This window comes from Echinops telfairi, unplaced genomic scaffold, assembly GCF_000313985.2.
Source record: "Echinops telfairi isolate 266 unplaced genomic scaffold, ASM31398v2 ScPeMD7_5592;HRSCAF=6446, whole genome shotgun sequence".
Classification (NCBI taxonomy): Eukaryota; Metazoa; Chordata; class Mammalia; order Afrosoricida; family Tenrecidae; genus Echinops; species Echinops telfairi.
Genome location: NW_022109491.1, coordinates 10,807,383 through 10,823,068, shown reverse-complemented (window position 1 = coordinate 10,823,068; position 15,686 = coordinate 10,807,383). Strand labels below are relative to the sequence as shown.

General features: G+C 57.5%; 1 protein-coding gene across 1 annotated transcript in view; it reads left to right on the top strand.

Annotated features, from left to right (window-relative positions):
- Nucleotides 1–15,381, top strand: part of SLC12A5 (solute carrier family 12 member 5) — a 37,610-nt gene extending 22,229 nt beyond the window's left edge. Inside the window, exons 11-26 of the mRNA XM_004698028.2 lie at nt 103–160; nt 1,512–1,686; nt 2,564–2,682; nt 2,962–3,060; nt 4,013–4,132; nt 4,493–4,597; nt 5,937–6,105; nt 8,362–8,557; nt 10,142–10,311; nt 10,768–10,899; nt 12,210–12,317; nt 13,530–13,652; nt 13,744–13,943; nt 14,228–14,242; nt 14,693–14,826; nt 15,034–15,381. Coding sequence (XP_004698085.1) covers nt 103–160; nt 1,512–1,686; nt 2,564–2,682; nt 2,962–3,060; nt 4,013–4,132; nt 4,493–4,597; nt 5,937–6,105; nt 8,362–8,557; nt 10,142–10,311; nt 10,768–10,899; nt 12,210–12,317; nt 13,530–13,652; nt 13,744–13,943; nt 14,228–14,242; nt 14,693–14,826; nt 15,034–15,125 — 2,015 coding nt within the window. The 3' untranslated portion in view covers nt 15,126–15,381. The remainder of the gene's footprint in view (nt 1–102; nt 161–1,511; nt 1,687–2,563; nt 2,683–2,961; nt 3,061–4,012; nt 4,133–4,492; nt 4,598–5,936; nt 6,106–8,361; nt 8,558–10,141; nt 10,312–10,767; nt 10,900–12,209; nt 12,318–13,529; nt 13,653–13,743; nt 13,944–14,227; nt 14,243–14,692; nt 14,827–15,033) is intronic.
- Nucleotides 15,382–15,686: the final 305 nt, after the last annotated feature.

Genomic DNA, 15,686 nt, shown 5'->3' with positions numbered 1-15,686 from the left:
GTGGGGTGGGGTGGGGAGTGCTGCGTGACCCCCCCCTGGGTCAGGAGGGGAGGAGAAGAGGGAGAGTGCTGCCTGTGGATTTTCCTTCACCTTGGGCTGCAGACATCAGCTCCGTTGTTCTGTTTGGAGCCTGCATCGAGGGTGTTGTCTTGCGGGACAAGTGAGTACAGAAACCAAGGCTGGTCCTGTTCTAGAGGGGCAATGGGCATGGCGGGTCCAGGAGGGGATGCTGGAGTCTGCAACAGGGCCTTGGGGGAGGAAGGCCACAGGGGGCTGGAGGTGAACCGACCCTCTGCACCAGTGGGCCAGCCCACTCCCCTTCTTGAAACCCTTTGGGGAGCTTCGTATCGTTCACAAAGCAAAGTTCTGGTTCCCTGGTTCTGCAAGCCAGGCCTTCAGGACTTGGCTGCAGCCAAAGGTGTCCAGCATCCCGTCCCCTGCAACCGACCTTGCAGAAGACAGGATGCTGCCGTGGAAATGCACTTCCGTGATAGGAATCTTGGGCGGTGCAAACCATTAAGCAGTGAACGACTAATCACACAGTGATTAGTCATTTTGAACCCACCAGAGGCACCTCGGGAAAAAGACCTGGCGATCTACTTCCAAAAGGTCACAGCCTTAAAAACACTTCTGCTTGGATGCATGTGAGGGTGCCAGGAGGGAGGATGGACTCTAAGGGGCCCTGGTATCCCCCTCATCCTCCACTGATCTGACCTCATTCAAGCCTAGACCTCCCACGAGATTAAAAGGCACCTGACAGGTCATCTGGCACATGTCTCCCTCCCATTCTTGAAGTCCTTCATCAAGGGCCCATTCTCCCCTACTTGTGCAGGCCTAGTGGAGCCCTGCTGGTGTAGAAGTTATACACAGGGCCGGTAACCACAAGGTTGGCAGTTCAAAACCACCATCTGCTCCTCGGGAGGAAGATGAGGCTTTCTACTCTCCCGAAGAGTTACAGTCTCAGAAACCCACAGGGGCAGTTCTACCCTGTCCTACAGGGTCACTATGAGTTGGCATCGACTCAATGGCAGTGAACTTGGTTTTTGGTTTTCTGTTTGCACACCTCCAGGGACAGGGCTCTCCCTCTACCTGCCGAGGTAGCTTCTTCCATTTAAAAGCGGTGTCGCTGTTAGGGAAAGCTGTCCTTGGGTTCTCACACCATCACCGCATTTCTCAGACAGGGCCATCGCACTTCTGGGAGCCTGGCCACTGACTACGAGTTCCAGACACTGGGCTCAGCATTTTCCACGTGCCCCCTTAGGGCCCACCATGCCAGGCAGGGCTGTGATGATCCCCACTTACGGCCTAAAAACACAGGCTGCACATGATCGCTCAGACCCGGCACAGTTGGGGCTTGGCCTTTCTCCTGCAGAGCCTCTCCCCTGCAGAGCCGGGGGACCATGGGAGTGTGTGTGTGTACCATTGCTCTTGCACTGGTGGGGGAAGACCTCCCTGGAAATCCAGGTGGCATTGCCCCCTGGGCACTCCATCCCTCTGCTGCTTCATTCCAGGTTTGGTGAAGCTGTGAATGGCAATCTGGTGGTCGGGACACTGGCCTGGCCATCGCCGTGGGTCATTGTCATTGGATCCTTCTTCTCCACCTGCGGGGCGGGGCTGCAGAGCCTCACAGGGGCTCCCCGCCTGCTGCAGGCCATCTCCCGGGACGGTATAGTTCCCTTCCTGCAGGTCAGTGTGGGATCAGAGCCCCTGAGAGTAGAGAGGAGAGCAGTCCACCCCAGCAGCCTAGCCAGCCAGGGTCCTTCCTGCCCAGAGAGGGCAAGGCTGGCCCAATGCCACAGAGTGAACAGTGTCTCCTAGTGCCTCCTGCGCCATGGGGTTGGGTGCAGAGGAGATGGATGGGCCCAGGAGGAGATTCGGTCCACAATCAGCACCATGGCTCTAGGCAGAGCTGTCTGTTCTTAGCGGGAGCTGGCAGTCCTTTGGCCCACCAGCTGGGCAGGGACTTCAGGAGGCAGCCAAAGGTCAGGACGAGGGTAGATCTCTCCATGGTGCTGAAAACCAACAGCCGAGATGTATGGTGCACTCTGTCAAGGCCAGGCGCTGGCTTCCCGATAGCTCTCTCCCATCTGTCCATTGGAGCTTTGTTTCCTCATCAGGGGTCACTTGACCTTCATTGCACAGGGTTGGGGGGCAATGTCAGGGTGGGCGAGAATCTGGGAGCCCCCTTACACTGCCTGCTGCCCTGGGTGCCCCTGGAGCGGTGGTTCTCAACCTTCCTAATGCCGCAACCCTTTCATACAGTTCCTCATGTTGTGTTGACCCCCCCAACCATAAAATTATTTCTGTTGCTACTTCATAACTGTAATTTTGCTACTGTTATGAATTGGGCAACCCCTGTGAAATGGTCGTTCGACCCCCAAAGGGGTCACGACCCACAGGTCGAGAACTGCTGCCCTGGAGGATGGGGAGTCCAGCCGCTTCTCCCCCTCTCTCACTAGTTAGTGGGTTCCTGCCTCTACTGTACTGGTTCCCCAGGTGGGAGGAGAGGGACAAGAAGTCCCAAGGGGGGCTCAGGGCCCCGTGCTTGTCTCTCTGCCCCCAGGTCTTCGGTCATGGCAAAGCCAATGGAGAGCCAACCTGGGCCCTGCTGCTGACAGCCTGCATCTGCGAAATTGGCATTCTGATCGCCTCCCTGGACGAGGTCGCCCCCATCCTCTCTATGTGCGTGTCCAGCCTCCGGCTGTCCCCACTCCCAGCTATGTCCTCCCCACGTTGACTCTGGATGACCTGCCCCAGTCCCCCTGGCTATAGAAACCACCCTTGACCCTCTGGCTTTGTCCTGCATGTACAGTGGGGGCTGGGGGTGCATGTAGCTCTTGAACTCTTCTTCCTATGCATGAGGACGGAACTGGCCCTCTCCTCGCTCCCACTTCCACCCTCTCTGTCTCTCTTTGCCTCTCGACCTCCTCTCACATCTCCCGGGGCCTCTCTGGGCTCTAGGTTCTTCCTGATGTGCTACATGTTCGTGAACTTGGCCTGTGCAGTGCAGACGCTGCTGAGAACGCCCAACTGGAGGCCGCGATTCCGCTACTACCACTGGTGGGTGTCCCTCCCCTGGGACTGGCCGTCCCCTTCTCTCCACTCCAATCCCCACACATCTCCCTGGCCCAGTCTCTCAGGTCTAAAGACCTCACCATAGAACAGGACATTCCCTTTTCTTGGGCATTGGTGCCCAGCTAGCATGAGGAGGGCCTGGTGAGGGTCTCCTTAGAGTAATAGGATAGAGTAACACAACACCACCCGAAATGAGAACCTTAGCTGCAGCCTCTCCTGTGCGCACAAGGCTCAATGTCTTATAATAGAGCGTGACGGGTAGAAGCCAGCTGGTCCAGGTTCACATCCTGCTGCTGCACTTCATGGTGGTGAAGAGTTTGGGCCTCAGTCTCCTGAGCTGTGAAATGGGCGTGATACGTGCCTGGACCTCGTGGGGTTTTCGTGGACCGTGGAGTGCCTGGCGCATGGAAGAGGTTCATTTGGTGGAGACCATGGTTCCCATCGTTTTACTTCATAGCTCTTCATCCTCACAATGGCCTGTGGAAAGTGGGGGCGGGGAGGGAGGCAGAGCAGGAATGGTCATGCTTCTTTTACAAGGAAGGAAACTGAGGCTTAAAGAGGGAAAGGGACTGGCCCAAGGCATCCCGGCAGGACAATTACAGAACCGGACACGTGGCCTCAGGTTCTCCCCCCAAGATCCCTGCCTCAGAACCCACCTGGCCAGGGCTCCCTCTCGTGTCTAAGATTCTGAGACTGGGCAGAGAGGTGCCTCCAGGCTCTGTGTGCCCATGGTGATGCCTCGTCTGTGGTCACCCATTCACCCAAAAGGTTCTCATATTCCCCTTGGTGCTCAAGGAATTGTGAATTCCTCTTGTCTGGTTACCACCTGGTAGCCTCCCAGGTCTGGTCCAGGTCTGGCCCCATTTAGCACTCACTGCCCCAGTCCCAGCTACAATCCCCCCAGGACTCAGAGGCTGCCCTCCCTCCTGTTGTCCAGGACACTCTCCTTCCTGGGCATGAGCCTCTGTCTGGCCTTGATGTTCATCTGTTCCTGGTATTACGCCCTGGTGGCCATGGTCATTGCTGGTCTCATCTACAAGTACATTGAGTACCGGGGGTAAGTGCGAGTAGGGGGGACTGGTGCTTTGGGCCGGGGCTTGGAGATGAGGCAAGGGCTGAAAGATGGTGGCATGGAGTGGAGGGAAAGTAATGCTCTGGGATTGGGTGGGGAGATGGGAATGGAGGGAGCACTGAGCCCTTGAGAAATGGATCGGGGCCATGAGAGGGGGGATTTGGGGAAGGCTCTCCAAAGAAACAGCCCAAGTTGAGCTGAGTCAGGTGGCAGATGCAACTCACATGTCCTTTCCGAGCCTGAGATAAGTGGCTCTGTCCTGAGATAAATGGGGCTGCCAGGTCAGTGGGGCTGGTTCTGCTGGTCACTCCCTGGTTTTCACATGACCCCACTCCCTGGCCCCAGGGCGGAGAAGGAGTGGGGTGATGGGATCCGCGGCCTGTCGCTTAGTGCTGCTCGCTATGCCCTCTTGCGCCTGGAGGAAGGGCCCCCCCACACCAAGAACTGGAGGTAAGTGACGGGGCACAGGTGTGGGGGACTCAGGAAGGTGAAAGGGGCAGAGGCCAGATCCACCCCATGGCTTTGTTTTGGGGCTCCTCAATAATGCTTCCTTCATGTCTTTTCCATGGAAACCCAGCCTTGTCTGAATCCTTCCCGCCTCCAATTCCCGAGGCTGAGCTGAGTTTCAGGCACTGTTTTCCCATGCCCCACCTGCCAAGCCCACCTCCTGACTGTCCACTCACCAGCCTACCCACCATCCATCAACTCCTTCCATCCACCCATCTGTTGATCCTTCCACCCTTCTATCCATTCCTTCCTTCCATCCATCCATTGATCCGTTCATCCTTCTATCCATCCATCCATCCATCTATTCATTCCTTCCATCCACACCTACACATCCATGCATCCTATCACTTGTTTAAAAAACGGTATGAGTGCACGATGCGTGTCTCCACAGAAGGCCCACACAGGGGCAGAGAGATCTAGTGTCATGTAGCACTCCTTCTAAGAGAGGAAAATGACTTCAAGAATTCCAGAGGCTCGTGGGCATCTCTAGATTAATAACATAATCCATCCATTTTATTCCTGTGAAAATCAAGGACCGAGAAGGTCTCAGGGGCATGGAAGGCTGAGATGGAGCCAGCACCTTCGTCTCCTACCTCTCAGTGCAGGGTTCTTTCTAAGTGACTCCTCTGCACATCCAGCCCCTCATTCATCTCCTCGAGGCTCACTTTGCCAAGATCAAGGCCAGGAACTGTGAATGATGCCTCGGACACTGTTGGCTTGTCCTTGCTGATGGCTACTAAACCGGGGCATCCAGACACCTGGGCTTTGGGTTATTTGTATGTGAATTCCTCAGATGCTTAGCACACGGTCTAGCCCAGAGTGGGTTCTTTGAGACTGTTTATTAACTTGATGGGTGGGTGGGATGGCTAAATGAAAAAGGAAATGACCGTAGAAGTAGATGGGTAGATGGATAAGTATCTGTACATATGGGAGGGGGGTGAGTCCATAGATGGATGAGTGAATGGATGGTGGGTAGGTGGATGTGTGGATAGTTGAGTGAAAAATAGATGGATAGGCAAATGAGTATGGCTCTATGAGTGGACGAGGGAAGGATCAAAGAGATGGGGGGGTTGTTTGGTTGGATGGATGAATGGAAGAGTGAAGTGGATGGATAGTTGGATGGGAAGGTGGGTGGCTGATTTTGATTAGGGAGAGAGCTGGATGGGTCGATATTCAAGGAACTAGAAGGGCGTGTCAAAGGTTAAGTGCGTGCTGACGGTGGGTGATGGGTGGATGGTTGGGTAGGAGGTGGGTGGATCATGTGACTTGGTGTCCTCTACAGGCCACAACTGCTGGTGCTGGTGCGTGTGGACCAAGACCAGAATGTGGTGCACCCACAGCTGCTCTCGTTGACCTCCCAGCTCAAGGCAGGGAAGGGCCTGACCATTGTGGGCTCTGTCCTTGAGGGCACCTTTCTGGACAACCATCCGCAGGCCCAGCGGGCAGAGGAGGTGAGCACAGGTCCTGGTGAGGACAGGAAGGGCAGGCAGGAAATGGTCCTGGCCCTGCTACAAGTTCCTTCCCTGGCTTCACGGTCAAAGGGGCCCCTGGTTTTGCCGTCTTTCTCCTTAAAAGAGGAGCCTAGGGACTCAGAGAAGGAGCTTCTTAGAGTCAAAACCCATGACCATTAGAGCCAGAAGAGGCCTTTTTATGGATCCGGAAACTGAAGGTTAGAAAAGTCATTTCCATTGAGTCAATGCCAGCTCACAGGGATCCTAGCCTAGAGGGTCAGGTAGAACTGCCTTGGTGAATTTCTGAGACGAATTTTTTACGGAAGTAGAAGGTCCCTTCTTTCTCCCGTGGTGCGGCTGGTGGTTTTGAACTGCTGACCTTCCTGTTTACAGCCCAACGTGTAACCACTACACCACCAGGACTCCTTCAAGGTTACAGAAGCAAACACGCATAATTCAAGGCCCCTCCAGACTTCTTCCTGCCAGAGAGGGCTCTCTCACAGTGTCTCCCATCTGTGGGCTCGTTTGCGCCCCCCCCTCATCAGCACGGGAAGAAACAGGCTCAGAGGGGAGAAGGCGCTTGATGGAAGTCACGCAGAGCGCTGGGGGCATAGTGACAGTTCCAACTCTGATCTTAGGCCCCTTGTCACAGGCTCTTGTCTTCATCCACTGACTCAAGACTCCAATCTCTGCCCTGGGAGCAGAGTGCAGAGCCAGTATGGCCTGCAGCCACGGGTGTCTGCACTCGGTGTCACAAAGTGACACCCAGGCCCGGACTCTGTCTGGGATCCAGTCTGTTCCCTGTAGGGCCGTGGCTCAGCGTGAGGAGAGGCAGGGGAGGGGCTCCCCGAATGGCTTATGACCGTTGCTGCTTCTGCTTCACTGGCCATTAGCACCAATCCGTCAGGGCCCAGAGCTGGAGCCTTGAGGAGTCGGTTCCATTTGCTCCGCAGTGGATGAGGCTGCGCCGTGTCCTGGACACTGGGCTGGGCATAGGGGTGGGGATGGGGGAAGAGGGTGCTTAAGACGAGACCCAGCTCTTAAGGTGGCCACAGCCAAGTGGGGAAGATACAGCATACCCAGGAGGCTCTCAGAGACGCCAGCATTTGCCAGCGCTGTGTTTCACTTAATAGCACGAGGGTGACACAAGTGGCCCTTACATGCGGCCTGCCATGTAATTCCCCCTATTCCCAGGTAAGGTAGCTTCCATGACCGCCATCGGACAGGTGAGAGAACGGAGGCTCACTGAGGTTAGGCTACTTTCCGAAGGTCACACAGCCAAGACGTGACAGAGGTAGAAACTGATTTCCTCTCTCAAAGACCCGCTTAAGAGTGTGGGACCTGGAGCTAGACCTGGAGTTAGACATCCTGTCTTTGACTCCTCATAGGTCAGTGGCAAAGAGAAAGAGAAAGAGAAAGAGCACTGGGGTGGGAGTCAGTTCTTAATAGTCTTCCCCTGCCACCCCCAGTCATCCCCCCCACCCCCCCCACCTGTTACAGGTTTACGAGGAGCGTTAACAGGTTACAATTCAGAACCAGAGTACAGCTCAGGATGGTCTCTTCCCAGCCATGGCCACCAGGAGGCCTCTCTCTGATCCTTGGCTGCTCAGTCAGGTGGCCCCTTAGCCTCTGCCTGCTTGGGCAATGTCACCAAGTGCTCAAAAGAGTGTGTGGCAGTCTTGCTGTTGACCCTGGTGCCCCATCTCGGACTTGAAACCCGGTTTCCTTCTTTGTAGCACCAGCATGAGCCTCCCTGCCCTGCCCACCCCACAGGCCTATTGTTTATAGTTTTTCATTCTTGAAGAGCCCCAGTTCTCTCATCAATCAAACAGGAGCAATCAAGACATCTCCCCTGAGCACAGAATTATGCGTACTTACAATGCAGATGACTATGCTACCCTGCCTGGCCATGCCCCAAAGCCCCGTTTCACTGTGGTCTGGGTCCAGGTGGGATGGGAAGGTGGCGCTGGAGTTGGGCCAGGCAGAGTGGAAGATCCACAGATGGGTGGGCACACCAGACAGGGGGACTATGTGTACAGGGAAGGCAGGCTAGTAGGAGTATGGAGTCTGATCCTGAAGAGCCTTGATTGACAGACCAAGAGCGGGGGCCACAGGCAATAGGGAGTCATGCATGGTTCTGGAGTCAGGGGCCGGTGTGCTCAGAGAGGGGCCTCAGGAAGCTCTGGAGAGACGGGGTAGGGAGGCTTCCAGGGCCCAAGGCCAGGGAATCTGAGTCTGGTCCTTGTCTGGCCCCAGTCCATCCGGCGTCTGATGGAGGCAGAGAAGGTGAAGGGCTTCTGCCAGGTAGTGATTTCCTCTAACCTGCGTGATGGCGTGTCCCACCTGATCCAGTCCGGGGGCCTCGGGGGACTGCAGCACAACACCGTGCTTGTCGGCTGGCCCCGCAACTGGAGACAGAAGGAAGACCACCAGACTTGGAGGAATTTCATCGGTAATGGGGGCGAGGCGGGTGAGGGTGAGGAGCGGACTCCCCCCCCTTTCAGGGCCTGCTCCTTTGGACCTGCGAGGCCACTACCTGAGGCGTGATAGGTGTGGACTGGGTGCATGCAGGGGAGAGCACTCAAAGCTGACCATGTGCCAGGCTCTGTGCTGGGTGCTGGGGACTCAGCCATGAATAAGACGGACAGCTTGGCTCCTGTGAGGCTTAGCCTCCTGGGAGGAAGATCGGGCTAGGCAGAGGAAAAGGCCACAGCTTTGAAGTCACAGGGGCCTGGGTCTGAATCTCATCTCTGGAGCCTTCTCCTCGTGTGGCTCACCTTCTGAGTGTTAAATCCCTGGGTCATCGTGCTTCATAGTGATATACCACATTTATATGCACCCTCCTTGCATGTCCATTTCCGATACACATTACGCGTGGTATGTGTGTGTACACATTTGTTTACATGAATGTGTGTCTTTGGCTGGGTTCACCAGAGAAACAAACCCAGTGACATATATGCTTATGTGTCTATATACATAGGTATGAAATATACAGACACATATCCATTTACATCAAGAAAATGGCTCACAGAGTTGTAGAAGCAAACAAGTCCATATCTAGGCAGGTTCCAAGACTGTAGTTCAGATGTTAGTCTGAAGGTTTCCCTGGCTCATAGCTGTGGGGGCTGACGAGCCCAAGATTGGCAGGAAAACCACGGGCTGCAGAGGCAAATGAATCGAAGGTTGGCAGGTCAGATGGCAGGCCACTGACACTCCCCAGGGTCGGCAGGCAATATGGAGGGTGGTTGACTCAAGTCCAAAGAGTCAATGAACAGGATGCAGGATCCAGACTCAGCAGAAAGCAAGCAAGCTTTTCCATAGTGCCTACTTATAGTGGAAGCAGGTCAGACCTCCAAGGAAACTTCCCTTCCATTGACTGCATCAGGGCCCTGCCCTGAGTAAAGGTGCTGCAGCCCACCTTAATCTTACAACTGATAGGCTGCGATTTCACTGTTTGATCAGGTCATGGGAGATTACTGGACATTAACTGCCAAACCACTGAGAATCCTGGCCCAGCTGTGTTGAGGCAAAACCTTAACTATCACACTAAAAAAGTCTTATACTAGCAAACTTTTGTATGCTGTAACTGTGTGCCAGACAGACTGAGCTGTCTCTTAAATACTCTCTGTATAAAGGGCAGGTGCTGTTGTCTCCATTTTATTGGTTATGAAACCGAGGCATGAAGAAATTTGCCCCAGGCCATATAATTGGTGAGCCAGGATTTGAACCAGCGCAGAGCCTGTACTGCTAATTCCAGGCTATGTCGTCTCCACAACACATCGGTCATTGCTACGAACTTATTGCATTGTTCGTTATCATCCGAAAGGGCAGGGGGTCTCATTGTCATTTGACAGATGGGAAAACTGAGGTTGAGGGGGTTTCCCAAATCCAAACACATATGTGAAGAGGTCCAGGAAGATGTGGGTTCTCTGGCGACTCAGCTCAAAGCAAGGGCCCCGTGGCTTGGGGTGCTGGGTGCCTGGAGGACAGCAGGGTCACTGTTTCTCCTTCTGGTCCTCTTCTTGATCTCCCTCAGAACTGGTCCGAGAAACCACAGCTGGCCACCTGGCTCTGCTGGTCACCAAGAATGTTGCCATGTTCCCTGGGAACCCAGAGCGCTTCTCTGAGGGCAGCATCGACGTCTGGTGGATCGTCCACGACGGGGGCATGCTCATGCTCCTGCCCTTCCTGCTGGGCCACCACAAGGTGGGTGCACGCGAGGACACGGGAGGGCTGGTGTCTGGGTGGGCACGCCTGCGTGCATGTGAGTGTGTACATGTGCTTGTGTGCATGGGCGTGCAAATGTGTACACCCACAGACGAGGTTCACGCTCTTTAACCGGATCTAGCCTCGATGGCCTTTGCCCCTCAGGAGCACTTGACAGAGTGGCCCCACATCCTTTTTCAGCCTGAGTGCTAGGAACTGAGTGTGTCGCTCCTGCCAGGTGTCCTTGCATTTTTTAAGGAGAGTGATGCCTAACACCAGCGCGGGGATGCTTCCCTGGTGGAGTCTCGGGCCTAAGCAGGGAAGGTTTGTAGGGCGTGGCCCCTGAGATCAAGGACTTCAAGGCTGTGATGTGGGGGAGGAGGAGGGGATCGGGATCCTTCTAGGTTCTGGCCCTGGATCTCCTCACTGCACAGGGCCCCCCCCCCCTCACCGCAGGTGTGGCGCAAGTGCAAGATGCGCATCTTCACGGTGGCCCAGATGGACGACAACAGCATCCAGATGAAGAAGGACCTGACCACCTTCCTGTACCACTTACGCATCACCGCCGAGGTCGAGGTGGTGGAGATGGTGAGTCCTAAAATTCTGGCCCCTTTACTCTTGTTCCCTGTGTGAGGCTGGGCTGTCCAGAGAAACAGAACCAGCGATGCCCATAGATGTATAAGCAAGACCTTGATTTCGAGAAGCGATTTGATATCAAAAGGCATCCTAGTCCAGTTCCACGTTTAAGTCCCTGGCCCGATGCCAGCAGACCCTCTTCAGACACACGTGGCTGCAGGCTGACGATGCAGACAGGTGAAGCAGAGGCAGAGAGAGGATCAGGAGCCGGTGGGTGCAGGGTCAAGTGGATCCAAGGTCTGTGGGTATATGACAGGGGCGGGGACCCAACAGCTCTGGGGTCGTTGGCCCCAGAGGGCAGACCCAGAATCCACGCAAGCAGGGAGGGCTGGTAAAGGCCCAGAGCGGGAGATGTGCCCAGTGTCTCTCTTTTACAAAGGCCACACGCCCCAAGGAGGCATCACCAGGCTACCATGTGGTTGGACTCCATCCTTATGTCCACACAGGTCCCGTCAGGTTGACAAGGAACCTAACCGCCACACCCCAGCCCCGAAGAGGGCACCCCCCACCCCTGCCAGCTGTGGCACTGGGCCCCTTGCCTGAGCTGCGTCTTCCCTCGCATAGCCACCTGGCCATCCGTCCATCCATCCACTCACCCTCTCTGCACGTCCAATAGTGCTCAGACCACGAGAGGCATGTGCTATGCATTCATGCTCACCACGGCCTGTGAGGGAGAGACCACCGGGGTCGGGGTCACTGTGGCCATTGGAGAGCTTAGGAAGCAGAGATACAGAAAGGGCAAGGACTGTCCCACAGCACACAGGAAGTGGCAGGGGTAGGGTCCCTTGCCCCAGGCAGGCTGGCTTTGGAGTCCACGTTCAAACAGTTGCCCTGCACAGCCTCTTGTCCTCCGTCCATTTCCAGGTTACCCTTCACCCACCCCTCCGTGTACTCATTAATCTACCCACTACCGCCATGAATATTCATGCGCTCCCGCACCTATCCATTCATCTAGGTACGTGTTCATTCATCCCTTTGTTCCATTCACCCAGGCAATTGATCAATCCCCCCATTCATTAGCTCTTTCCCTCACACACCTGGCCCTGGGCTGGGCGAGGAGGGAGTGAGGTGGCATCCTCCCAGGAGCAGAGAGCCCTCGCTCCGCTCTGTGCTCCTCACGCCCCCCTCCCCACCAGCTCAAAGTAGGTCACGGGTTGAGGCATGAGGAGGGGCCCTCCCCCGCCTCCCTCCCCCAGGCACTGCACGTGAGCTCTGAGCCCCTATGCCCCTCCTTCTCCGCCCGTCTGCCCGCCCGCCCGCAGCATGAGAGCGACATCTCCGCTTACACCTACGAGAAGACGCTGGTGATGGAGCAGCGCTCCCAGATCCTCAAACAGATGCACCTCACCAAGAACGAGCGGGAACGGGAGGTGAGCTTGCGTGGCTGGCCAACCCGAGAGGGCCTCACGCGGGTGTCTGCGGAGCCTGTTGCGGCGCAGGGCCGATACACCTGGCTACTGGCACTGCTACCTGCACCCGGCGTCACTATGTGTCACTTTTATCCCGCCCCCACCCCTCCTCCGGACACCGGGCTCCCAACAGTAAGGCATATTCCACAGCTGCACCTACCACAGGGGACTTGGCCATGAGCACCTGCTTTCCTTCTGTGTGTGGCCTTTAGGGTCCCAGGAACGGGCTGCTGGGTGCCACCGGGTTGTTTCTGGCTCTCAGGGATGTGGGCCACAGGGGCAGGCCACCAGCCCTCTCTTCTTTGGAGCCTCGGGTGGGTTCACCCAGCCAACCAGGAACCATTCTCCTCCCAGGGAGAAGAGTGGGTCACCCCAAAGAGAGCCGGAGCTCCCCACTCCCCCCGCCCCAGGGATGGCAGATGAGGCCTCACGGGTGCGGGCTGCCGGGTGGGGGACTAGGTTTTGTGTAACAGACCCTCAGAGAGTGGGTAACCAATGGGGGAACAGGGATACAGGGAATGGGTGGGGATTGCGGAAACATCTCCCAGGGTGGGGCTGATGGAGTCTCAGGGGGCAATGGTGATGAGTGCCCCGTGATGTATGGGTCAGGGGCCCCCCACCCCTGAGTATGGTTGCTGTCGCCTGGGGAATTTGCTTGATGAAATCTGTGGGGTAGAGACTGAAGCCCTTGGGGAATGGGTAGCACATCTCATGGGTGAGGGTGACAGAATCGTAGGTGATGTGTCCCCCAAGCAGGGAGAATGGATTCCTCCGAATGTGTGGTGGCTTCTCAGGGCATGCGTGGATGGCGTCCCTTTGAGCTGGGATGGATCAGGGTGTGATCTAGTGTGAAAGTGACGAGCTGAAGAGACGCAGCAATGGCACGGGTACCTGCCAGCCAGACCTGATCCTGGGTCTGGGCGCTGAGGGCCAGCCTGGAAGGTTATTTGCTGTTGGGAAGCCTGGGGCTTCTGGAGAGCACTTGGGGTGGCCAGGTCAGTGGGCCAGCTGCCCTTCCTTCAGAATGGCAGAATGGAAGCACTGTCGGATTTTAAACAACCGGTACAGCAGTGTGCGTGCACTGCAGCGGAGCATCAGCTTGGGTGGCGCCTCTTTGCCGGGTGTGGGCGGAGACCTCCAGCAGAGCTGCTCCCAACCTGTGTGGCTCCCCAGATCCAGAGTATCACAGATGAGTCTCGAGGCTCGATCCGGAGAAAGAACCCGGCCAACACCCGGCTCCGCCTCAACGTCCCGGAAGAGACCGCTGGTGACAGCGAGGAGAAGCCGGAGGAGGAGGTAGGTAGCTGGACCCCTCTGGCCCCAAACAGTGGGAGCAGACCCTTTGGCCTCCAGAGAGGTCATCGGCGTCCCTTCATTCCTCCCTCAGGTGCAGCTGATCCACGACCAGAGCGCCCCCAGCTGCCCCAGCAGCTCACCCTCACCAGGGGAGGAGCCTGAGGGGGAGGGGGAACTCGATCCTGAGAAGGTGCATCTCACCTGGACCAAGGACAAGTCCACCGCCGAGAAGAATAAGGGCCCTAGCCCTGTTTCCTCCGAGGGCATCAAGGACTTTTTCAACATGAAGCCGTACGGGCCAGGGGGCTCAGGGCCGGGGGTGGGGTGAGCCCAGAGAGGCTTTCCTCCTCACGGGAAAGCCAAAGAGTCCCAGCCTGGACCTTGGCCTTGGCCTGACTTCTTTCCGGAGGCCTGGGTGAATTTTGACTGACTGCTAGGGGTCAGAGCTCCCTGGGCAGCCGAGGGGAGGCGGTGGAGGTGGGGAATGGGGGATTAGCTCAAGCCCCTTGCTTCTCCCTCTTTTCCTGACCTCTCCCCTTTTCTTCCCCTCTCTGCTTTCCTTGTGTTTCCTGAAGGGAGTGGGAGAACTTGTAAGTGGCTACGAGTTGTTTCCATTCTCTATTCTGGGTTGGCCAGGGACCTAGCTGCGGTCACTCCACCATGCCCCCCAGTGGGTGCTCAGCTTGGGGGTGGCGGTGGTCTTTCTCTCTCAATGCCATTGAGTAACTCTGACTCACAGTGACCCTGCAGGAAAGGGTCGAACTGTCCCTGTGGGTTTCCGAGACTGGAACTCTTTACGGGATTAGAAAAGCCTCATTTCCCCCTCCCTTGGCCAGCTGGTGGTTTCGAACTGCTGACTTTACGGCTAGCAGCCCCATCGCATAAGCACTACGCCACCAGGGCTCCTTTGGAGAAGTCTGGCCTTGGTATTCCCCGTTTGCCAGGACCCTGAGCTGGGATTCGGAGGAAGGCTGGGGGTCCCCTCCTCCGGACCCCGCCCCCGACGCAGTCCCCTGCGCTCTCCCCGCCCCTTCCCCTAGGAACCAGTCCAACGTGCGGCGCATGCACACGGCCGTGCGGCTGAACGAGGTGATCGTGAAGAAATCCCGGGAAGCCAAGCTGGTTTTGCTCAACATGCCGGGGCCTCCTCGCAACCGCAACGGTGACGAAAACTGTATCCTGGACCTCAAAGGGGCGAGCGGGGAAGGGCGCGGCTGGGGCGCTGGGTCCGGGCCCGGCCAGGCCCGGGCAGGGGTGACGGCGCCCAGCGCGTCCGGGTTCCGGATCAGCACCTCGGACAGGGCGCGGGCGCGCCGGGCACGCCCAGTGCCCTCGGCAGGGGCGGAGGCGCCGTGCCTTTTCCTTGACGGACGGCGCTCAGACATGGAGTTCCTCGAGGTCCTCACCGAGCGCCTGGACCGGGTGATGCTGGTCCGCGGCGGCGGCCGCGAGGTCATCACCATCTACTCCTGAGAGCCAGGACCCTGCCCCCGGGCCGAGCGCGCCCGGCCCGCGCCCCCCGCCGCCGTCACCGTTTACATACAGCCCCCGTGCCCGCTCCCCGGCCCCTTTGCCCCCGCCTGCAGCCCGAGGCCACGCCCGCGCGGTGACCCCGCGAGCCAGCCCGGCGGCGCCGGCCCCTTGGCCTGGCTGCGCTGCCCTTCTTCGGAGCCCGACCTCGACCCGCCGAGGAGACGCTACAATAAGTGCGGGAGGAGGCGCGGCTGCAGAGCCCTGCTGGGCGGCCGCGAGGCCCCTCCCACCGGGGCGGGGCTTGGTGCCGCCCCGGCCCCGTCCCCGAGCGCGCGGGGACCCGGGCCCGGGCGGCTTGGCTGCGCTCGCGCCTCTGCCCGTCCTTTCCAGCGGAGCCGCGGGTGGGCGTCCGGGCCTATACATAGTGTACAGGAGACATCGCGTGTATTTTTAACGTCCCCATATTTATGTGACTAGAAGCGCAACGGACTTCTCGCCGCCGTGGAGAGAGTGCGCCCGCTGCGGCGGAGGCCTCGGGAAAGCTGGGTTGGCCCGGACCTC